The 25,633-nt window shown below is 40.0% G+C and overlaps 1 protein-coding gene across 1 annotated transcript in view; it reads right to left on the bottom strand.

Moving 5' to 3' along the window:
• The window catches only part of ASB4 (ankyrin repeat and SOCS box containing 4), an 86,266-nt gene that overhangs the window by 27,646 nt on the left and 32,987 nt on the right, over window positions 1-25,633 (bottom strand). Inside the window, exon 3 of the mRNA XM_006065922.4 lies at window positions 1,970-2,460. Coding sequence (XP_006065984.1) covers window positions 1,970-2,460 — 491 coding nt within the window. The remainder of the gene's footprint in view (window positions 1-1,969; window positions 2,461-25,633) is intronic.

Raw genomic sequence — 25,633 nt, 5'->3', positions numbered from 1 at the left:
AATACACAGTTCAGTAAAAAATAAATGAGCTTGACCACTTACTCTGTGTGACTTTAGAAAAGTATCTGAATTACATCACCTTTTAAATGAGGATAATATCAACGCCTACCTCAGAGGTTATTATGATAATAAAAGTGAATAATCTGTATAAAGCCTATCTAGAACTCAACAAAAGATATTATTGTAACATTATTTATTATCTTATTTCTAATCACCATAATCTTCTGGAAGGTGAAAGTAAAAGTCACTCAGTCGTGTTCAACTCTTTGCGACCCCCATGGGCTGTACAGTCCATGGGATTCTCCAGGCCAGAATACGGGAGTGGGTAGCTTTTTCCTTCTCCAGGGGATCTTCCCAACCCAGGGATTGAACCCAGGTCTCCTACATTGCAGGCAGATTGTTTTACCAGCTGAGCCACAACCTCTTGGAATTCTCTATGAAAGTTTGATAGAGTTCCAGGACATTATGAGAATTACATACAATTCTAAAGAAAAAAAAAGTCCTCCATTGAAACACCGACAACCAAAAGAAAATTCCTTCCTGAGAGCTCAGGAATCACCAAACTCATCACATCTGCGCTGGGATGTCTGTGGGTTGTCTGTATGGAATGTGCTGAGTGCACCTCCCCTAAATTCTTTAGTGGAACTTTTCTTCCAACTAACCTTCACACTGCAGGACTTCAGACATTTTACCGAGGTAGGAGGTAGAAGCTGGCTGTGAATTTGGTAAAACTTCTGTCTGCTAGCTTTCTGTGACCCTGCATTCATGAGCACACAAAAGTCCTCTGCTGCCTGTTAATTCTTTCAGATGAGTGGGGTCCTAGGTACGTTATCATTCGATTTATTTTAGGTGAAAGGCCTTTTGGTTTCCAGATTAATTACCATCATCAACTTAATGCTAAACTCTCCCATGCGCTATAGAACCCTTCACTCCTCTACTTTGTCATTTACCATGAAATATTAAAGTTACCTCTTTACGTGTTTGTCTCTCCAGCTAGATCTTAAGCTAACTGAGAGTAGTGACCATGTATTAGTCTTGCCAATATTGTTAATATTTGGTCCCTACTGGCCCATTAGACGGAGAAGGCAACGGCACCCCACTCCAGCACTCTTGCCTGAAAAATTCCATGGACAGAGGAGCCTGGTGGGCTGCCGTCTATGGGGTCGCACAGAGTCTGACACGACTGAAGTGACTTAGCAGCAGCAGCAGCCCATTAGAAATTATCAATAAATACTATGTAAAATAAAGGTTGTGTAGTATATTATAAAATTAAAGACTAGCACCAAGTGAACTAAGGTTGAATACCTACAGTGCCACTGTGTGAGATCAGACAAATTGCTTAACTACTCTGTGCCTGAGTTTCCTCCTTTATAGAATAATAATATAATATACCTTATCAGATTATTACAGAATTAAATGAATTAAATTAAGAACTGTAAGATGACTTATAAGTGTGCTTAATAAATATAATTTATAATCTATAATAAATATTAACTATTAGTTCTTAATTAATGTTAGTTTTCATTAAAGTAGAAAACTGAGCCGCCCTTTCCTGTATTCAAACCAGTTCCAAAGCAGGCTCTGTCATCTATAGGCAGACATTCTGTGGAAGAGCCGCGTGTGCACGTGTGGCGCCATTCACCGCTTCTGCAGAGGCACAGTATCCTTCTGAACTTGCCCATTCAGTCCCCCAGGAAGCCGCTACCAGTTCACTGGTGTTCACACAGGCCATGGACAATTACCTGCTATTCTTGCTCTTTCTCTGCTCTCAGCCCAGATTTCAAACAAATGTGGACCAGGCTGAGATAGCTAGGGGTAGATACACAAATGGAAGGTCAGATTGAAGGTCAGAGGCAGTTAGCCAGGGCTCCAACAGGCTTGAGTGACTTGGAGATTTCAGACTGAGCCACCCTCTGAGTCCCCATCACCCTGCTGCCCATCCGCCCAGTTCTGCACGCGGCAGGCTCACCTTATGGAACTGTGGCGGGTATATCCGAGCAGCCCCATGGTTCAGCAGCAGCTGGTAGCAGATCTCAGGCCGGGCGGCGGGTCGCACGGAGGTGACTTTCAGCACATACTGGATGGCAGCGCAGCCGTTGATGTCCATGAGATTGGCTTCCGCGCCGGCCTCCAGCATCATGTCCATGAGCACGTGGTCGCAGTTCCAGGCTGCCTTGTGGAGCGGAGATTTAAAGTCGTCATCCCGGGCGTTGACCTCCGCCTTGTAGTCCAGCAGCATGCGGCAGATGAGGTGATGATCCCGGCTGTACTCCTGCTCTTTGAAGCGGAGGGCCCAGTAGGTTGCGATGGCCAGAGGGGTCTCCATGTGGGCGTTCACACTGTCCACGATGGCCCCGTGCTCCACGTAGAAGGCTACCAGCTCGGGGAGGCCAAAGTGGGCAGCCGTGTGCAAGGGCGTCTCCTCATCCTGGTTGTTGGTCTTCATGTTCACGTTCGCCCCTAGAAAGCCAGGTTGAAGCAGACAATTATTTAAACATATTTTACCATTACTCACAAGGCTCATTAAACAGGCCTTTTCCCGCTGCTTCCGACTACCCATTTTTCCAAGTTCCGTTTCTGGACCCCATGGGAGCCACTGCTTTGAAAGGACAGTGCCACCTTCTGGGCAAGCAGTAAATATATGGGGTGTTGGGAGAGTGGGCCTGAGAAGGAAGGATTGGGACTGTGCAACGCAGCATTGTTAGTTCAGTTCTAGTTCCTACTCCTAGGTGGATTGGGAAATACAAAGTGATTCTGATAACCAAATAGCTTTTATCAATAAAATAGCAAGTATTCAAAAAATAAATAAAGGTTATATCACTACCTTTGAGGCTTATATGTTACATGTGTGGCTTCAAAAGTCATCAATTTCTTGATGAGATTTCTTAAATATCATGTCATTTTTTTTTTCTTCCCAAGCAGCTAAACCTAAAAACTTGGTACAAGGGAACTTTAGTGGTATAGAAATTCAGTCTTCTGACTGAACACTGACAATATCAAGCCACTGAATTCTATGAGGCTCCTTTGGAACACACCTAGAACAAAAATAAATACTCTGATGACCAAACTAGAGTAAAGGTCACATTTTGAAAGGAAAATAATAGAAGCTGGGAAAATAAAACACTCATCAAAAAAAAAACAAAAAACAATTAAAGATTGTATGTAATATGTGCAATTTATCGTCGACAATGGCTATTTAGAAATGCAAATTATGAGTGCTTGGAAATCTCCTTAGAAATTACTTAATCCAACCACTTATTTAACAGACCAAGAAAATGAGTAAATTTTATTTTTTCTAATAGGAAAGTTAAGTACTAGAATGATCAATCTGAGAAACTGAAATTTTCCTCTCATCCTAGTTTAATTGGGGTAAGCTAAATGACCCCAGAGGGTCTACTCTATAATCAGTTTTACTGGAAATGTTTATAGTTACTTCAAGGATAAATCTGGGAAGACTTTTATCATTATTATTATTAAGGTAGCAACTAATATTTATTAAGCACTTGCCATGTACAAAATTCTGAGCTAAATGCTTTTCATATTCCTCATGGAATCTTCCTAGCAACTCTTTGCAGGAGGTGCATTTTTATCCCAATTTTACAGATGAAGAAATTTGTACTTAGGCTAATAACTATACTAGGCTAAGAAGCACTAGAACAGAAGTTTGACAGCAGACAGCCTGGCTTCATAATCTCTCACCACTGTGCCATTCTACCTCATTATTTTTCTTTAAATTTTTTTTGTTTGCTTTGCTGTCTTTGGATATTTGAAAACTTGAAAGTAACGGAGAAATCATGTTGCATTTTGTTAATTTTAAAAATCTGTTCTCCATGTGTTGCTTCTTTATGCCATTTTTCACGGCATCCTCTGATCATATGGAACACATTTAAGAAAGGGGATACTCCTACCAGCTTGCTGGCTGTCTAATACAAAATCCACCCCCTAGTGAGGTTTCTGAGAGCACATTGTTCTGTAAACTCTGAGACTGTCTCTGCTCCTAACTTCAGACAGCAGAATTATAAGCAAAGATAGTCCCTCATGAAGATCTGCCATCCGTGTTCATCAGGATTCCACCCTGGAGCAGCTCTGGGTCAGATCTCCCTTCAGGTCAGCCCTTCTGTGCTCTGGAGTGAAATGAAATGAATGTCTTCCCAGAAGCCAGTGCGGGGTCACTTCAGACACTGGAGAATTTCCAGTAAGAAAGGGAATCAGAGGGTCAGGGTGAAATTCACAGGCCAACTTGGAACAAACCACATCCTTTATTTTTTTTAATGTATTTGGACATTTACAATGGATCCTTGACCTCTTGCTACAACTAGATATACTGAATGGTTTGTTTTCCTGAATAGGAGAGCCTTATTTTATATTTGAATTGTGTCTTTGAGTGAACTTTTCCACGAGCTACATAGAAAGTAGAATGATTTGACTACTTCTATTTTAAATTTTGTGATTTATTCAAGAAATTAGAGACCATAAACATAAATTCTTGGGAATGTTAAAAGAATATACACATCTTTAATGTGAAAATGTGTATTGGCTTCCTAGAGCTGCCACATCAAATGCCACAAACTGGGTGGCTACAAACAACAGAAAGTTGTTCACGAGTCTAGAGATCACAAGTGAAATTGAAGTGTTGATAAAGGTGGCTATTTCTGAGAGAGTTTAAAGGGGGACTCTGTCTCGTGCCCGCTCTGAGCTTCTGGTGATGGCAGCGACCCTTGGTGTGCCTTGGCTGTGGATGCATCCTCCAGGGGCCGCCCCCATGTTCACCTGGTCCTGTCTGTCTCTTCACAAGGCTGCCTTCTTACAGAGACGCCAGTCTTCTTACAGACACACCAGACGTACTGCAACAAGGGCCCATGCTGCTCCACTCATCTTAATGAATTGCATCTGCAACGACCCCGTATCCAAACAAGGTCACACGCTGACCTGCCAGACATTAGGACTTCAGCATATCTTCTTTTTAGGGGGCAAACAGGGGATACCATTCCACCCATAATATATAATATTATGTATTAGTATATATAATATATATTATTATGTATTATAATATACACATAGTGTTTGTGTGTATATTATAATACATAATAATATATATATATATTAATACACTGTGTGTTTGTGTGTACACTCAGTCGCTCAGTCAGTCCTGTCTGCCTCTTTGTGATTCTTTGTGGTTCATGGACTGTAGCCCACCAGGCTCCTCCGTCCATGGGACTTTCCAGGCAAGAATACTGGAATGGGTTGCCATTTCCTTCTCCAGGGCATCTTCCTGACCCAGGGATCAAACCCATGTCCTTGCGTCTCCAGCACTGGCAGGCAGACTCTTTACCACGGCACCACCTGGGAAGCCCACAGCATAACATAATATATAATGTGTATTGTGTCTGTGTGTGTGCGCAGTTGCTCAGTCATGTCTGACTCTGTAACCCGCTAGGCTTCTCTGTCCATGGGATTCTCCAGGCAAGAATGTTAGAGTGGGTTGCCATGCCCTCCTCCGGGGCATCCCCCCGATGTCATTAGATGTTTTTAAATAGGTATTGACTCGATGGACGTGAGTCTGGGTGAACTCCAGGAGTTGGTGATGGACAAGGAGGCCTGGCGTGCTGCGATTCATGGGGTCGCAAAGAGTCGGACACGACTGAGCGACTGAACTGAACTGAACTGTACCAGTCTGCACTCCCATAAGCCATGTGTGAGGGTTCTCATCAACATTTGGGGTTTTCAATCTATTTAATTTTAGCCAGTATGGGAGTGCATAGTGATACCTCATTGTGTTTGAATGTTATGTTTCCTTAATTAACAATTAGTTTAGATATATTTCAATATTTTTAAACAAACATTGCTTTTTATTTACTATTATAAAGCATTTCCATATTGTTATGCTATCATTTAAAATATCATTTTAAAATAATGACATAATATTCCACAGAGTCAGTTTACCCTACTGTTAGATGTAAAGACTTTTTCCAAAGTTTTGATCTTATGACTAATGCTACAATTGATAAATTTATGTGTAAATTTTAAGATTATTTCCTTAGCATATATTCCCCCAAAATGGAATCATTAAGCTGAAACATCTGAGCTATTTAAAGGGAGACTTGATCGACATGAACTTGAGTAAGCTCCGGGAATTGGTGATAGACAGGGAAGCCTGGCGTGCTGCAGCCCATGGGGTCACCTGACTGAGTGACTGATCTGAACTGAACTATCTCTCATTGATGCATGAATGCTGTTTTACTCACCTAGTATGTAGTTACGTAATTAAAATTTTTTTGCAATTTTAGAAGTAAAAAATGGTATCAGAAAATCCCGTTGTATTTTTGTGTGTGTGTTTGTTTTTGGTATTAGAATGCCCTACTCCTCTCAGAGGATTCAACGTTAGCCAGATTAATTACAATTTAATTTGTATATATTTTAAAACATTTAACATTTAATTCACGTGGAAATTATTGTGGTGTGCTTACCAATTTAGGAAGAATTGACATTTTTACAATATAGAGTCTTTTCATATGGGAATACAGTCTGTTTCTTGAAAAGTTTTCTTTATATTTCTGTAAACTATAGCCCCACAAAATTTGTAGCAATTTTCATTTTAGGGAAGAACAGTAAGTTATTTCTGGGGTAAAGTAACTTCTAATGAGAGAAAGACCTTCATGAACTTTCTAATTTATGCAAGATAGACTCCAGAACTAGTCTGAAATGGTAGCAAATGAGACAGAGAAAATTTTTAATTTGCATTGCTTTATAAAGAACCAGAACTTTTTAGACTTCATCGGTAGGCAAAGAACAGATTTGTGTGCACTGAGAATAAGATGCAGAGGGGACATAGGGTAAGAGTGCCACAGAGAGGACACTGGCCACAGGAATTACTCTGATACCCCTGAAGCCAGGAGAGCAGGGACACGGTCCCACAGGAGGAACACAGTGTCAGTCAAAATTAAATGTTTTCTGTTCTCCCATACTATATGATAGTCTCCTTTCCTGACCCTTCAACAGACAGAATCAATTACATGAATCCTAGTTATGAGACCTCACATTTCCTTTTTTCCAAGTAAAATTAAACTACCTCCAAGCACCCACTTGTTGCCGGGCCGATCACCCGTGCTCCATCATCATATGGCTCCCTCTGCTGGGCTCTGCTACTTCCTACAGGCCATGAGTTGGCCCTCAGAAGCGCGCTTTCCAAAGAACCCACCTTCCCCGCCAAGTTCTACCACCTCCGAAACCACGTGGGAGTCGGGGCAGGCCTTGGTTACTGCAGAAACTGTCACTGCTTGATCTTCCCAGACTCAATGAAGCCACATCTTGACTCCATCCCTAATCTGGCGCCTGCCTCCCTCCTTGTCCTGATGGACTTGATTTCTTGCCGATTTTTTTTTACAAACTTTTGTGTGTAAGTGGGGAGATGGAATTTGAGGCCAGACCAGTGCTTTGCAACCCTCTGAGACGTGCCTTTTCTATTCCACAATGAAATTCATAAATAATATACATTATCCACTTTCATATGTAATCTTTTAAAAATAAATCTAGTATCTAGCTAACATGTAAAGGCAAAAAAAAAGTAGTTTCTGATCATCATAACTGTATAGTTATGATTATTAAAAATAATATAAATTACAATGATGTAGTATACATTTTAATAAGTTATTGACTATCCTAGATGACCTCATGAAATGTTTATTTGTTTGAATCCATATGTAGACTCCCAGCAACTATATCGTTGAATTGACACAGGGGTTTGTACCATAACTCAAATACCACACATGTCATTGCCATAATGAATGGTGTTTCAAATAAGAAAAGAAATCTTGGTTTAGTTTTGCCTTGATTAGCTGCATAGCTCTATTCCTGGAAATTTCCATGTTTATTTACAATTCAAAAGTATTTTATGTTTATATATGTAAAATGGAGTTAGGTTAGAAATCTACTGTGTTACTACATCTAAATATCTATTTTTACATCAGTGCTAAATCTAAGGTTTTTTAAAAAAAATTATGAAGGAACTTAAAAATACAATCTCAGAAAATATAATCAGATCAGATCAGATCAGTCGCTCAGTCGTGTCCGACTCTTTGCGACCCCATGAATCGCAGCACGCCAGGCCTCCCTGTCCATCACCAACTCCTGGAGTTCACTCAGACTCATGTCCATCGAGTCAGTGATGCCATCCAGCCATCTCATCCTCTGTCGTCCCCTTCTCCTCCTGCCCCCAATCCCTCCCAGCATCAGAGTCTTTTCCAATGAGTCAACTCTTCACATGAGGTGGCCAAAGTACTGGAGTTTCAGCTTTAGCATCATTCCTTCCAAAGAAATCCCAGGGCTGATCTCCTTCAGAATGGACTGGTTGGATCTCCTTGCAGTCCAAGGGACTCTCAAGAATCTTCTCCAACACCACAGTTCAAAAGCATCAATTCTTCGGCGCTCAGCCTTCTTCACAGTCCAACTCTCACATCTATACATGACCACAGGAAAAACCATAGCCTTGACTAGATGAACCTTTGTTGGCAAAGTAATGTCTCTGCTTTTGAATATGCTATCTAGGTTGGTCATAACTTTCCTTCCAAGGAGTAAGCATCTTTTAATTTCATGGCTGCAGTCACCATCTGCAGTGATTTTATATACCTCTATCCATATTTGACAGATACTAATCTTTGCTATATTTGCTTTGATTTTCTTTTTTCTAAGAAAAATTTTTACAGAAAAAAAGCCAGCCCTTTTCTTTCTTCCCTCCTTTTCTTTCACGTCAGAAGTAACTATTTTAAAGTTGACTTTTGTCATTTGTAAATTTTTGTTCTTTTATTATTCGCGTGTGTGTGTGTGTGTGTGCATACACGTGCTCAGTCGTGTCTGACTCTTTGCAACCCCATGGACTGCAGCCCACCAGGCTCCTCTATCCATGGGATTTCCCAGGCAAGAATACTGGAGTGGGTTGCCATTTCCTTTTCTAGGGGATCTTCCTGGATCAGCGATCAAACCCTTGTCTCCTGCACTGGCAGGTGAATTCTTTACCACTGAGCCGCCTGGAAAGCCCATTACTCACATACGTATCCATAAACAACATAAACACTTTTATTTTGTTTTCCTAAAAACCATATAAGCGGTACTCACTTTTGCAACCTCCTTTGTCAGCCATTTTCTGTTTCTGAGCAGAGAGCTGATTTTTTTTTTTTTTTTTCCATTTCAACAGCTGAACAGATTTATATTGTGTAATTAAACAGTTTAATTACAGTTTAGCCATCTCTCTGCTAAAGACACTTAAGTTGTTTTAGCATTTTATAATAACAAATATCTTTTAAATCATGCAGGAGTTTCTTTATAGAGAGAAACTGAATTAGTAGTAGTAGCATATGAACATTTTCAACCATATTATACTCATCAGTGTTATATCAATTTATATGTCCATCAGTAGAGTTTAAAAGTTCAACATCATTTCCAACACTTGATACCATCGCACTGTTTAATGGTTGCCAATTAGTATGAAATGGTATTTTGATTTAATTTGCATTCGCCTTGTTAGCAGTAGTGTTTTCTCATATGTCTACAGGCAACAAGATTTTAGCTTATATGAATTGCCCATTCATAGTCTCTGCCCATTTTTCACTGAGTTGCTTATGTTTTTCTTGTTTACTTTTTAGGATATAAACAAAATCACTGTGGAGAATATGATAAAAACTTTACTGAAGGCAAAGGACTTAAATGTAAAGTACTGCTATGTTCATTAATAGAAAGATTCAATAGGGTAAAAGATGGCAATTCTCCCTAAATTAACCTATAATTCAATGTAATTCAAAGATTTTTTACATAATTTTTCAAAAAGTAATGAACAAATCAATTTTGTAAAAAAAAAAAAAAAAGAAGAAGAAGGAAAGAAGAGACGATGAAAGGGGTATAGTTATCCTACCAGGTATTGAAGCAAACTCTAATTAACACCACCTCAGTTCAGTTCAGTTCAGTTCAATCACTCAGTCGTGTTCGACTCTTTGCAACCCCATGAACCGCAGCACTCCAGGCCTCCCTGTCCATCACCAACTCCTGAAGTCTGCCCAAACCCATGTCCATCAAGTTGGCAGTGCCATCCAACCATCTCATCCTCTGTCATCCCCTTCTCCTCCTGCCCTCAATCTTTCCCAACATCAGGGTCTTTTCCAATGAGTCAGCTCTTGACATCAGGTGGCCAAAGTATTGGAGTTTCACCTTCAACATCAGTCCTTTCAATGAACACCCAGGACCGAACTCCTTTAGGATGGACTGGTTGGATTTCCTTGCAGTCCAAGGGACTCTCAAGAGTCTTCTCCAGCACCATAGTTCAAAAGCATCAATTCTTAGGCACTCAGCTTTCTTCACAGCCCAACTCTCACATCCATACATGACTACTGGGAAAACCTTAGCCTTGACTAGATGGACATTTGTTGGCAAAGTAATGTCTCTGCTTTTTAATATGCTGTATAGGTTGGTCATAACTTTCCTTCCAAGGCTTAAGCGTCTTTTAATTTCATGGCTGCAGTCACCACCTACAGTGATTTTGGAGCCCATAAAAATAAAGTCAGCCACTTTTTCCACTGTTACCCCATCTATTTGTCATGAAATGATGGGACCAGATGCCATGATCTTAGCTTTCTGAATGTTGAGCTTTAAGCCAACTTTTTCACTCTCCTTTTTCATTTCATCAAGAGGCTCTTTAGTTCTTCTTCACTTTCTGCCATAAGGGTGGTGTCATCTGCATATCTGAGGATACTGATATTTCTCCCATCAGTCTTGATTCCAGCTTGTGCTTCATCCAGCCCAGCATTTCTCATGATGTACTCTGCATATAAGTTAAATAAGCAGGGTGACAATATATAGCCTTGACGTACTCCTTTTCCTATTTGGAACCAGTCTGTTGTTCCATGTCCAGTTCTAACTGTTGCTTCCTGACCTGAATACAGATTTCTCAAGAGGCAGGTCAGGTAGTCTGGTATTCCCATCTCTTTCAGAATTTTCCAGTTTGTTGTGATCAACACAGTCAAAGGATTTGGCATAGTCAATAAAGCAGAAATAGATGTTTTTCCAAAATTCTCTTGCTTTTTCAATGATCCAGTGGATGCTGGCGATTTGATCACTGGTTCCTCTGCCTTTTCTAAAACCAGCTTGAACATCTGGAAGTTCACGGTTCACATATTGCTGAAGCCTGGCTTGGAGAATTTTGAGCATTACTTTACTAGTGTGTGAGATAAGTGCAATTGCGCGGTAGTTTGATCATTCTTTGGCATTGCCTTTCTTTGGGATTGGAATGAAAACTGACTTTTTCCAGCCCTGTGGCCACTGCTGAGTTTTCCAAATTTGCTGGCATATGAGTACAGCACTTTCACAGCGTCATCTTTCACGATTTGAAATAGCTCAACTGGAATTCCATCACCTCCACTAGCTTTGTTCATAGTGATGCTTCCTAAGGCCCACTTGACTTCACATTCCAGGATGTCTGGCTCTAGGTGAGTGATCACACCATCGTGATTATATGGGTCGTGAAGATCTTTTTGTACAGTTCTTCTGTGTCTTCTTGCCACCTCTTCTTAATATCTTCTGTTTCTCTTAGGTCCCTACCATTTGTGGGAATGTAAATTGGTGCAGACACTATGGAAAACAGTATGGAGGTCCCTCCCAAAAGCAAAAATAGAACTACCATATGATCCAGTAATTCCACTCCTGAGTATATAGCCAAAGAAAATGAAAACATTAATTTGAAAAGATACAGGCATTCCAATGTTCATAGCAGCACTGTTTACAATAGCCAATTTATGGATGCAACCTGCGTGTTCAACAACAAAAGAATGAATAAAGGACGTGTAGTGACTGTGTGTGTATGTGTGTGTGTATATATATATATATATTATCACTTACGTGTGGAATCTAATAAACAAATCAATAAATAAAACAAAACAGAAACAAGACTCACAGATACAGAGAACAAACTAGTGGTTACCAGTGGGAAGAGAGAAGAGGGTAGAGGCAAGGGAGTAGAGGGTAGGAAATTAAGAGGTACAAACTACGATGTGATGTATAAAATAAATAAGCTACAAAGATATATTGTACAGCACAGGGATTATGGACAATATTTTTAACAACTATAGAGTGTAACCTTTAAAAATTGTGAATCACTATGTCGTAACACCTGAAATTTATACAGTACTGAAAATCAACTAAACTTCAATTTTTAAAATAGAGTATGAGAAAGAACATATAGCCTAGAAACAAACCTACTTATAGAAAGCATCTGGAATGACAGAAGGGGCAGTGCAGTCAGTGGAGAAATAACGGAATATCTAATAAAATATTGGGACCAAAGACTAACAATGCTGTGGAAGCACAAATTGGATCTTGTGTCTGAGTGTGTGTATGTTTGTGTATGTGTGTGTTAAATTTCAGGTAAATAAAACTCAAGCAAAAAGTGAAATAATAAACTTATAAAACAAAAGCGCAGGAGTTGGTATCAGAGGGGAATGGACAGTCATCCACATTCAGTCATTGTATCTACAGAATAGTCTCTTAGTTTATTAACTCTTGATGGAGACAGTTTTATCCAAGCCTTCTATTAAATGCAAACCTTTTGTTACAGTTGAAACAATAGAGTGCAATCTTCTTGAGTCTTACTCTTCTCTGACTTTCCCTCCACCAGTTTATCTTGTTTTCTCTCCTGCTGCTGCTAAGTCACTTCAGTCGTGTCTGACTCTGTGCAACCCCATAGACGGCAGCTCACCAGGCTCCCCTGTCCCTGGGATTCTCCAGGCAAGAACACTGGAGTAGGTTGCCATTTTCTTCTCCAATGCAGGAAAGTCAAAGTGAAGTCGCTTAGTCGTGTCCGACCCTCAGCGACCCTATGGACTGCAGCCTACCAGGCTCCTCCATCCATGGGATTTTCCAGGCAAGAGTATTGGAGTGGGGTGCCATTGCCTTTCTCTCCTAGAAAACTGAACTTGTACACTGTTGACTGTCTTTGCTTTGTTCAGACCTTCAGCCGGCTGCAAGAGGTAGAGACAAGGTGAACACTGCTAGTTCTATGCTTTGTTTCTGCTCTCTCTGTGCATAACTTCCTTAAGCACCCTACATTGGAGAGCCAACCACCCTCTGTCAAGGCAACACTCTCAAATTCTGAATTATCCCTCAACTTAGGGCTTCACCTTATTATTTGATAAAATACTGTGGCATAAATGCCACTGGGAAGTGGTTTGTCTCGTTTCTACATTAAAATGTTCTCTTTTCCTTATCTTCAGTCCAGCCTCTTTCATTTTCCTTTAGGTCAGAGGAGCAAAAATGAGAAATCCTACCATGCTTTCAGAATTCTCTGGGCTTCTGACTTCCCCTTAAGCTACTACACCTTTGGTCCCAACAGTGAACATTTCATCCATATTCTTTGAGATGCTTTCTTTGCTAACAAGGATCAAGTGTTCATCTCAAGATTCATCCATTCATTCACGCAGCCTGTTCTGTGTCAGGAACAGAGACAGACTAGTGTGAAAAAGGATCAAGACCCCTACCACCAGGGAATTTCCATAGTAGTTGAGAAAGAAAAAAGAAGCACAGGAGTAAGTACATGACAAGACAATTTCAGACAGTAACAAACACAATATAGAAAATAAAACAGGTTGTAATGATACAGGTTACATGTAATATAACCACGAGGCCTGGCTACTGGCTTCCTTCCTTCTTTCCTACCTTTATTTATTGGCTGACAACATTATTTAGTTTCAGGTGTGCAACAGACTGACTCAATAGTTGCATAGATTATACACCATATGAAGTTACTATAAAATATTGACTACACTCCTTGTGCTTCACACTACATCTCTGTGGCATTTAGTTTGTAACTGCTGGCTTGTATTAATACCTCTCAATCCCTTTCACTTACTTTGTCCCTTCTCCTCTCCTCTCCCTTTTTAACCACTAGCTTATTCTCTGTATCCCTGAGTCTATTTCTGTTTTGTTATATTTGTTTTTTAGATTCCATGTGTAAGTGAAAAGTGCAGTATTTGTCTTTTTCTGCCTGACTTATTTCACTAAGCATCTCTCTCATACACACACACACAACAATACTACTCTGCCATAAAAAAAGATGAAATTTCCATTTGTGACAACATGAAGGGTATTATGCTCAATGAAACAAGCAATTTACTTTTTATTTATTCACTGTTTGTGTACTTGTACTATTTTCATCGTTGAAAGCTGATGTTTTATTGAAGCTATATCTAGGCTCAAGTTTTATTTTTCATTTATTTTTACTAGGAACCAAATTCACCTATTTCATCTTCACATAAATAACTGGCTTTTATACAAGAAATTTTTTTCTACTACCCTGTTTTAAAGTTTTGGTCATACTCAAAAAGGAAACATTTTTATATGTATTGAAAGCTATAAATTTTTTTTGCTCAAAATGTTCATCACCCTCTAACAAGTTATGGTCAATGATTAAAAAAAAATCCCTTCATGGTTTTTTAAACTCCTATCCTAAATGCAGGAGTGAAAAAGTGGTAAGTTACTCATGGCATTCTTCTTAATATCACCTTTAAATATTACACTTTTCTTAGACCAACTGTGGTAAAACAAAATGAACAGTAATTAGTCTCATTGGTTAGAGAGGCCTGCAGTATATTTAAGAACAGATGGAAATGTGGAGAAAACATTCTTATGGGTTATAGTAGTAAGGATTTGAGAAGGAATTTTCTTCAGTTTATTAACTGCAGGTAGAAATTTAGAATCCTAAGTAGCTAATAGTTTTATCTGAGACACTTTCTTCCTCATTAGCTTGAAATTCACCAGCTTCGGTTTAAAACCATGCTAGGGTTATGCATAGGCTTTTATGCAGAAAAAGACAGCATATTTGTTCAGTGTTTTTTTATGAAAATATTAATAATGTCCGCTATTTTTCAAGCACTCACTAGGATTTTTACATATATTGTCTTGCTTATGATTAATAGTTAGCATTTTTTAGAAACACCTATTATTCAAAGATGAGATTTTTTTCATATTCAGGGCTTTTCACTTTCTGCAAGTTCTGCAATTGTTTCTCAAGTCTGCTTCTTTGTCAGGATGCAATTTTGTGCGGTGTCAAGTTTGTTATTAACTGTCACCAAAGCACATTTCCAGCAGCCTGCTTTGTTCTCGTTTCAATTTTGCCCTTTCAATCTACAGTCTATGGCAAATTCATTTTCCTGTATCTTTCCTAGTCTTATCTTAAATGAAATCTTAAATGAAACGGCATTTCCCCTAAAGCCCCATTTCTATATACTTACATTCTCCAAGGTCTGGAGTTGAGACCTGCCTTCTTCTAGATCAACAGTGGTGCTTCTGAACCATCACTCTCTCAGCCTTGTGTGCAACCCCTCATCAATCAAGGTTTATGTCACCCAATGAGGTTACTCTTTATACTCTCACCTACCATTTCACAAGCTCCTGGTCCCTCTCCCGTTTTCACCAGACACAGGTATCAGACTCAGTCTTTATTTTATCTGTCCTGACATCACTCTGCAATATCTTTGCAGATGACTGATCCAACATGACGGCACTCACAATTCCTATATCTTCCAGAGCAAATTGTGTTAATATCACCATTACCAAATATCTTATTGGTCCTGCCTGCTGTGGCTTCCCTGTTGAAGGTTCATATACCTCCACCCTGTTGAACTCAGTTTGAAATACTGGTTCTTGTTGCCCAGTCACATTTCTATCCTTCCCTTAGTGAAGCTACTCAACTCTTTCTTGATTGCCAATGTATTCTTAATTTTCCTTAGGTGAGGATTTAATCAGGATAGACTAAATTATAGTGTTATAAGAACACTCCTGGTAGCTAGAGAGCTTCCTTGGAAGCTCAGCTGGTAAAGAACCCAGGTCTTCTACCTGCAATGCAGAAGACCTGGGAAGATCCCCCTGGAGAAGGCAATGACTACCTACTCCAGTATTCTGGCTTGCAGAATCCCAGGGACAGAGGAGCCTGGCCGCTACAGTTCATGGGATCGCAAAGAGTCGGACACGGCTGAGAGACTTTTGCTTTCTTTCACTTTCTTAATAATGCTCAAATTTCAGTGGCTGAATATGATAAAAGTTTGTTTATCCCTCTCACATTGTCCACTGTAGTTACAGAATACCAGGAATCCAAGTTACCTTGGTCTTCTGGCTTCCCCATCGCTATCTGAGGTTTCCTCCAATACCACAACAACATGGACAGAAGGGACTTTAAAAACCCTATGTGGGCTTTACATTGCCTACACCTGGAAGTGACTCATTTCTTCTATTCACATGACACTAGTCAAAAGGCTCATCTGATCTTGCTGAACTGTAAGAGGACTAGACGAGAAAGTGTGGTCTTCCATGAGCCTGGAGGGAAAGAGATATAGATGAGCAGTAGTTACTTCTCGGAGAAGGCAATGGCACCCCACTCCAGTACTCTTGCCTGGAAAATCCCATGGGCGGAGGAGCCTGGTGGGCTGCACTCCATGGGGTCGCGAAGAGTCGGACACGACTGAGCGACTTCACTTTCACTTTTCACTTTCATGCATTGGAGAAGGAAATGGCAAGCCACTCCAGTGTTCTTGCCTGGAGAATCCCAGGGACGCGGGAGCCTGGTGGGCTGCTGTCTATGGGGTCGCACGGAGTCGGACACGACTGAAGCGCCTTAGCAGCAGCAGCAGCAGCAACTGCACGTTTCAGCGGCACTACTACTCTCACATTATTCTGCAGCTGCCGCATCATCAGCCTCCTGAATTTTTCACCTTCCTAAACTAAAACTCTGTCCACATTAAACACTAAGTCCCCATTCTTCCTCCCCATCCCACCACCCCCTCCCGACCCCGGGCATCTACCACTGTAGCTTCTGACTCTATGAATTTGAGTATATCGTGTGAATGGAATCAAACAGCATTTGTCTGTACCAACTGTATATTGGAATGAATTTTTAAGATTAACTTATGTCCTACAAAGATTGTCCCTTCCTTTTTTTCTCCTGTGCTATGTAGTAGGTTCTCATTAGTTATCTATTTTATACATAGCAGTGGGAGAGACAATTCCTAGGTATGTTGATAAGCAGTCTGGGGTCCCCAAGAAGGAGAGAGCGGTCTGGGGCTCTTGAGGAGGAGATAGGGGTCTGGAGTTCTCAAGGAGGAGAAAAGGACAAACATTTCCTTTTTTTTAAGCCCGGAGCCGAAACAAAACACTCAATTTAAACTCTATACTAAGGATTATATAACAACAATGTATCACAACAAAACAATTCATCTTAAACTGTGTACTAAGGATTATATAACAACAATGTATCCTACTTGAGGACATGTTTCTCCTTCTTGAGAACCTTCTGCCTAATCCTGTGTCATCTTAAAATGTATATTATGGGAGTGGGTCTGGTAAGATCTTTCTGTTAGTTCTAATCCCCTTATTTTAAGACTTGTGGGAGTGGGTCTGGTGAGACCTTTCTATTGTTAGTTCTAATCTTGTTAATTTAAGATGTATGTTAAGGGAATGGGCCTGGTAAAAGTATATAAGGCCTTGATAAGACTAGAGAGTGGGGCACTCTCCGTTTCCCTTCTGATGTCTATGTCAGGAGCTTTCCCTGTCCCCTTTTATACTTCAATAAAACTTGGCTACACAAAAGCTCTTGGGTGATCAAGCCTGGTGCCTGGTCCCGAAGCCAAATCTTCTTTGGAGATCACGCGTCTAACATGGTTCACCCAGTAGTGTGTCTATGTCAATCCCAGTCTCCCGGTTTATCCCTGCCTCTCCCCTCTTTGGTGTCCACATGTTTGTTCCCTATGTCTGTGTCTCTATTTCAGCTCTGCAAATAGGTTCATCAGTGCCATTTGTTCTAGATTCTACATATATGCATCAATGTATGATATTTGTTTTTCTCTTTCTGACTTACTTCACTCTGTATGGACACTCTCTAGGTCCATCCACATGGGTGGACCACCCATTTGCCTTTCTGCAAATGGCACAATTTTGTTCCTTTTTTGGTTGAGTAATATTCCATTGTATGTACGCACCACATCTTTTTTATCAACTCATCTGTTGATGGACTTTTAGGTTGCCTCTATATACTGCCTATTGTAAATAGTGCTGAAATGAACAATGGAGCACATGTATCTTTTCAAATTATGGTATTCTTCAGGCATGTGCTGAGGAGTGGGGTTGCTGGGTCATATCGTAGTTCTATTTTCAGTTGTTTAAGGAAACTTCATACCATTATCCATAGTGGCTATATCAATTTTCATTCCCACCAACAGTGTAGGAGGGTGCTCTTTTCTCCACACCTTCTCCAGTATTTACTGTTTGTAGATTTTTTTTGACGATGGCCATTCTGACTGGTGTAAGGTAGTACCTCATTGTAGTTTTGATATACATTTCTTTAATAATTAGTGATGCTAAGCATCTTTTCATGTGCCTCTTGACCACCTGTATGTCTTCTTTGGAGAAATATCTATGTACGTCTTCTGCTCATCTTCAGATTGTGGCTTTTTCTTTCTTTCTTTCTTTCTTTTGGTATTGAGCTTCATGAACTGTTTGGATATTTTGGAGGTTAATCCCTTGTCAGTTGCTTCATTTGCAAATATTTTCTCCCGTTCTGAGGGTGGTCTTTTGTTTATGGTTTCTTTTGCTGTACAAAAGCTTTTAAGTTTAATTAGATCCCATTTGTTTATTTTTTTTTAATTTTCATTATTCTAGGAGGTGAGCCAAAAAAGACCTTGCTGTGATTTATGTTAAAGAGTGTTCTGCCTATGTTTTCCTTGAAGAGTTTTGTAGTGTCTGGCCTTACACTGAGATCTTTAAGCCATTTAAAATTTATTTTTGCATATGGTGTTAAGGGAGTGTTCTAATTTCATTCTTTCACAGTTAGCTGTCCAATTTTCTCAGGACCACTTTTTGATAATTTTATAATATTTTATAATAATAAATGGAGTATAACCTTTATAAACTGTGGATCACTATATTGTACACCTGTAACATATAATATTGTGTATCAATTATACTTCAATGAAACAAGCAAAAAGATAGTACCAATTTTTGTCAGGAAATAGAAAAATGAGAATTCTCATACGTTGATGGTAAGAAATGTAAAATGGTACAGCCACTTTGGAACACGGTATGGCAATTCCTCAAAAAGTTAAAACACAGAGTTACCTTATGACCCTGCAATTCCTTTCCTGGGCATTTACTCAATAGAAATGAAAATATATGTCTACACAAACATTTACATGGAACTATTCATGGCAGCATTCTTCATAACAGCCAAAACATAAAACAATCCACACATGCAGCAACTGGTAAACATATGAACAAAATGTGGCCTATCGATACAATGGACTATCATTCAGCAATAAAGAGGAACAAAGCGGTAAGACATTGTTTCATTTCATCATTTCAAAACTGAAAACACTAGGCTAAGTAAAAGAAACCAGATACAGAAGACCACATGTTGTATGACTCCATGTATATGAAAAGTCCAGAACAGGCGAGTTCATAGAAATGGAAAGTAAATTAGTGCTTGCCTAGGATTGAGGTGGTGGGGAGTGGCGGTTGAAGGAAAAGGGGGGATAACTGCTAAGGATACAGTTCTCTTGTTGGGTGATAAAATGTTCTAAAATTGATTGTGGTGGTGGTTGCATAATTTTGTGAAAATACTAAAAGTCACTGAATTACACACTTTAAAATGGATGAACTGTATATAAGCGAATTATATCACAATAAAGCTGCTAAAAAATAGATGACCAGTCTTAGGACTTCCCTGGTTGTCCAGCAGCTTCGAGTCTGGGCTCTCAATGCAGGTGGCCTGGGTTTGATTCCTGGTCAAGAAACTGGATCCCACATGCCGTGACTAAGAGTTTGCATGGCTAAACTAAGACCTGGTACAGCCAAATAAATATATAAATATTATATATGTATATATATATAACCAGTCTTGAGCTAACCCCTGAGTTTCAGATACAACTGCATTCTGAACAAAAACAGTTGGAGGTTCATTGAGCATTAAAACTTAACATGTCCCAAACTCGTTTCCTTCTTACCCTGTTATTCATATAAGCTATATTTCAATAAACAGCAATGCTTTGGCCCCAGTGAATCAAAGTGAAAGTCAGAAATTCACACTCCATTTCTCATCCCTTCTCATCCCCCTGACTGTTCATTCCAACCCTGTGCCCACTGCCTGGCTTGTATATCTGCATTTGCCCTCTTGCCTGCCATGTGCTCAGACCCACCCTCCATAATTCCGAGAGTAAGGTATTCAAGGTGCATATCTGACCGTATTGCTCTGTCTCATAAAAGCCTGTGATGGCTTTCCATTTTCTGTACAATACAGTCTAAGCTTGTCATCATACAAGATAAAGCCATCCACAGTCCAGCTTCTTCCTCTCCAGGCTTCTTTCCTGCTGTCTTCTTTCTCACGCTTTGCTTTAATTACTGAGCATCCTGCAGTTCTGTGCAAATACCTACGTGCCTTTGCTTATGTTGTTTCCTTGACCTGAAATGACTTGAATTTCTTCTTTGACTCATTCACTTTACTCCTCCTTAAAGGCTCAGCACTATGTCTTCTAAAAAAACCTTCCCTTACTCCTGTCTGTGCTGGCTGTCCCTCCGCTATAAAAATTTATCTGGAGTGCTAAGGAACAACAAGTTTGGGTTCCTCACTTTAAGATCCTGGAGAGCAGATGCTCTTTTTATTTGCCTTTGTGTTCCTACTTCTTGATACATTCATTAACGCAACAAATATTCATTGAGACTCTACTATGTACCAGCTTCTGTTCAAGGCTCTGGGACATAAGACAGGTAATGTCCCTAACTTCATGGACTTCACATGCAAGTGAAGCAGACAGACAAAAAGTAACATATATATATGATAAAATTATAGGTAATGATATATTATGAAGAAAAACAAAGCTGGGTAAAGTGATGGAGAATGATGAGGGAAGAAAATGAAAAATTTCACTTAATGGCTCTGGTAGTACCTGACTTTTGTGTAGCAAGAAAGTAAACCATCTGAAAATCATGAAGAAACGCTTTCCTGGCAAAGGGAAGGCAACAAAGGAAAAGGTTCCGATGTAGGTAAGAACAACTGTGACGTGTTCAGAAAACGCAAGGACAAGCATCAGAAGAGGTTTATTGGGATTGATATACACACACCACTATGTGCTTCCCAGGGGGCACAAGTGGTAAAGAACCTGCTGCCAGTGCAGGAGACATAAGAGATGTGGGTTCAATCCCTCGGTCAGGAAGATCCCCTGGAGGAGGTATGGCAACCCACTCCAGTATTCTTGCCTGGAGAATCCCATGAACAGAAGAGCCTGGTGGGCTGCAGTCTATAGGGTCGCAAAGAGTCGGACACGACTGAAGTGACTTAGCACGTACGCATGGACAAAATAGATAACTGATGAGAACCTACTGTATAGCACAGGGAACTTTACGCAATGCTCAGTGGTGACCTGAAGGGGAAGGAAATCCAAAAAAGAAGAGAGATATGTCAACACATAGCTGATTCACTTTGCCAGACAGCAGAAACTAGAACAACATTGAAAAGCAACTATACTCCAATAAAAATTAATTAAAGAAACAAAATAGTGGATGAATCAGAGATTTAAAAAAAAGAGGTGAGTAACAGAGGGAGCAGTAGGAACTAGCATTGGTGAGGCAGGCAGGGATCAGATGAGGTCAGGCACAGAAGGCTGCAGGGAAGACTTGATATTCTAAATATGGGAGGAAGCACTGGAGAGTGAAAAGATCTGATTCATCTTTTGTAAAGATTACTCAGACTGCCTGTGTGGAGGGTAGACTGTAAAAAAGGAAAGTGCAAAGGCAAGGAAACTATTTGAAGTCTGCTATTGTAGCCAACAAGAATGGCATGGCTCTGGTTAAGGTGGTCCCAGTGTGGGTGGTTTGAAGTGGTCAGACCAGAGCTACAGCAACAGGTCTTGTAGGGTATGAGGTGTGACAGAAAGTCAGGAAACACAGATCTCTCCTAATGCTTTTGGCTTGAGCAACTGGCAGAATACAACTGCCATTTATAAAAATGGCACGCGTTAAGACGGGCTAAGACCCAGGTGCAGTCTGGACATGGTCAGCTTGAGGTGCTTATCCAACATCCAGTGGAGGCAGGTTAGACATGTAGGATAGGCAAGCTGATTTTCAGAGGAGAGAGTCAGGCTGGGAGATACAAGCCTGGGAGGGAGCACTACCAGATGATATTCGAAGTCATGACACTAGATTAGATCACCAGGGTGAGTTTAGATAAGAGAAGTTTGTCTGACTGAACCCTGGCCCCCCCCTACCCCACCCCACAAACTTTTAAACATGAAAAAGAGAAACAAATCCAGGAAAACAGGACTGAAGAAAGGCCAGTGAGGGAGTAGAAAAACAGCCTGGCTTTATAAACAGCCAATAAACCAAGTCATTTAAGACACAATCTGTTCTCATAAGAAGTTGCTTCTTTTTTAACAGCTACCTGTTGTTTTTTGTTTTTTTTTTAAAACAAACTGAAAACAGGAAGCAAATATTATGAACTATTTCCTTCTATCTCCTGAAGCAAATCTTTTTCATATCAAAGCTTATCTGCTGATGCATCCGATTATTGCTTCTCATCCCTTGGGACGTAGACTTCTCATAGAGCCTATGTTTATTTATTCTTCAGTTTATTTTTAATTTACTCAGCCTTAAGGAAAAGATATCTTTCTAGATGTGAGCAATCCACATGCAGGCACTGAGCTCAGTCACTTTAAACATGTTTTAATTTTTTATCCTTTTTATTCCCCCCAAAAAAGAAAATATTGATTAAAATTTAGTAAAGTAGCCAGAGATAAGATTAAATAACTCAGACTTTGGAAAATGTACTATTATCATACTACTTTGCTCTAGTCTTGTGCTCATGATATCAGACCATATCTTATGACTGGATGGTGTTTTCACTAAAAACAAAACAAAACAACAAAAAAAAAACGCATGCTGCTACTGTCATTCAACTGTTCAGTTCAGTTCAGTCGCTCAGTCATGTCTAACTCTTTGCAACCTCATGGACTGCAGCATGACAGGCCTCCCTTTCTATCACCAACTCCTGGAGTTTACCCAAACTCATGTCCGTTCAGTAGGTGATACCATCCAACGATCTAATCCTCTGTCATCTCCTTCTCCTCCTGCCTTCAATCTTCCCAGCATCAGGGTCTTTTCAAATGAGTCAGCTCTTCACATCAGGTGGCCAAAATATTGGAGTTCCAGCTTCAAAATCAGTCCTTCCAATGAATACTCAGGACTGATCTCCTTTAGGATGGACTGGTTGGATCTCCTTGCAGTCCAAGGGACTCTCAAGGGTCTTCTGAAACACCACAGTTCAAAAGCATCAGTTCTTCAGCACTCAGCTTTCTTTATGGTCCAACTCTCACATCCATACGTGACTACTGGAAAAACCATAGCCTTGACTAGATGGACCTCTGTTGGCAAAGCAATGTCTCTGCTTTTGAATATGCTATCTAGGTTGGTCATAACTTTACTTACGCATCTTTTAATTTCATGGCTGCACTCACCATCTGCAGTGATTTTGGAGCCCCCCAAAATAAATCCAGCCACTGTTTCCAATGTTTCTCCATCTATTTACCATGAAGTGATGGGACCAGATGCCATGATCTTTGTTTTCTGAATGTTGAGCTTTAACCCAACTTTTTCACTCTCCTCTTTCACTTTCATCAAGAGGCTCTTTAGTTCTTCTTTACTTTCTGCCATAAGGGTGGTGTCATCTGCATATCTGAGGTTACTGATATTTCTCCTGGCAATCTTGATTCTAGCTTGTGCTTCCTCCAGCCCAGCATTTCTCATAATGTACTCTGCATAAAAGTTAAATAAGCAGGGTGACAATATACAGCCTTGACGTACTCCTTTTCCTATTTGGAACCAGTCTGTTGTTCCATGTCCAGTTCTAAGTGTTGCTTCCTGACTTGCATACAGATTTCTCAAGAGGAAGGTCAGATGGTCTGGTATTCCCATCTATTTCAGAATTTTCCACAGTTTATTGTGATCCACACAGTCAAAGGCTTTGGCATAGTCAATAAAGCAGAAATAGATGTTTTTCTGACACTCTCTTGCTTTTTCAATGATCCAGTGGATGTTGGGAATTTGATCTCTGGTTTCTTTGCCTTTTCTAAAACCAGCTTGAACATGTGAAAGTTCACAGATCACGTACTGCTAAAGCCTGGCTTAGAGAATTTTGTGCATTACTTTCATAGCATGTATTTCATGCAAAGATGGGAACAATAAATGACAAAAATGGTATGGACATACAGAAGCAGAAGATATTAAGAAGAGGTGGCAAGAATACACAGAACTATACAAAAAAGATCTTCATGACACAGATAATCATGATGGTATGATCATTCACCTAGAGCCAGACATCCTGGAATGCAAAGTCAAGTGGGGCTTAGGAAGCATCACTACAAACAAAGCTAGTGGAGGTGATGGAATTCCAGTTGAGCTATTTCAAATCCTAAAAGATGATGCTGTGAAAGTGCTGCACTCAATATGTCAGAAAATTTGGAAAACTCAGCAGTGGCCACAGGACTGGAAAAGGTCAGTTTTTATTCCAATCCCAAGAAAGGCAATGCCAAAGAATGTTCAAACTACCGCACAATTGCACTTATCTCACACACTAGCAAAGTAATGATCAAAATTCTCCAAGCCAGGCTTCAACAGTACATAAACCGTGAATGTTCGTATGTTCAAGGTGGATTTAGAAAAGTCAGAGGAATCAGAGATCAAATTGCCAACATCCTCTGGATGATCAAAAAAGCAAGAGAGTTCCAAAAACACATCTATTTCTGCTTTATTGACTATGCCAAAGCCTTTGATTGTGTGGATCACAACAAACTGTGGAAAATTCTGAAACAGATGGGAATACCAGCCCACCTGACCTGCCTCTTGAGAAATCTGTATGCAGGTAAGGAAGCAACAATTAGAACTGGACATGGAACAACAGACTGGTTCCAAATAGGAAAAGGAGTACGTCAAGGTTGTATATTGTCACCCTGCTTATTTGACTTATATGCAGAGTACATCATGAGAAACGCTGGGCTGGATGAAGCACAAGCTGGAATCAAGACTGATGGGAGAAATATCAATATCCTCAGATATGTAGATGACACCACCCTTATGGCAGAAAGTGAAGAAGAACTAAAGAGACTCTTGATGAAAGTGAAATAGGAGAGTGAAAAAGTTCCCTTAAAACTCAGCATTCATAAAACTAAGATTACAGCATCTGGTCCTATTGCTTCATGGGAATTAGATGGGGAAACAGTGACAGACTTTATTTTGGGGGGCTCCAAAATCACTGCAGATGGTGATTGCAGCCATGAAATTAAAAGACGCTTACTCCTTGGAAGAAAAGTTATGACCAACCTAGACAGCATACTAAAAAGCAGAGACATTACTTTACCAACATAAGTCTGTCTAGTCAAAACTATGGTTTTTCCATTAGACATGTAAATAAAGCTGAGCGCCGAAGAATTGATGCCTTTGAACTGTGGTGTTGGAGAAGACTCTTGAGAGTCCCTTGGACAGCAAGGAGATCCAACCAGTCCATCCTAAAGGAAATCATCCCTGAATATTCATTGGAAGGACTGATGCTGGAGCTGAAACTCCAATA

This window comes from Bubalus bubalis, chromosome 8 (genome assembly GCF_019923935.1).
Source record: "Bubalus bubalis isolate 160015118507 breed Murrah chromosome 8, NDDB_SH_1, whole genome shotgun sequence".
In the NCBI taxonomy this organism is placed as follows: Eukaryota; Metazoa; Chordata; class Mammalia; order Artiodactyla; family Bovidae; genus Bubalus; species Bubalus bubalis.
This window is presented reverse-complemented; position numbering and strand designations above follow the sequence as displayed.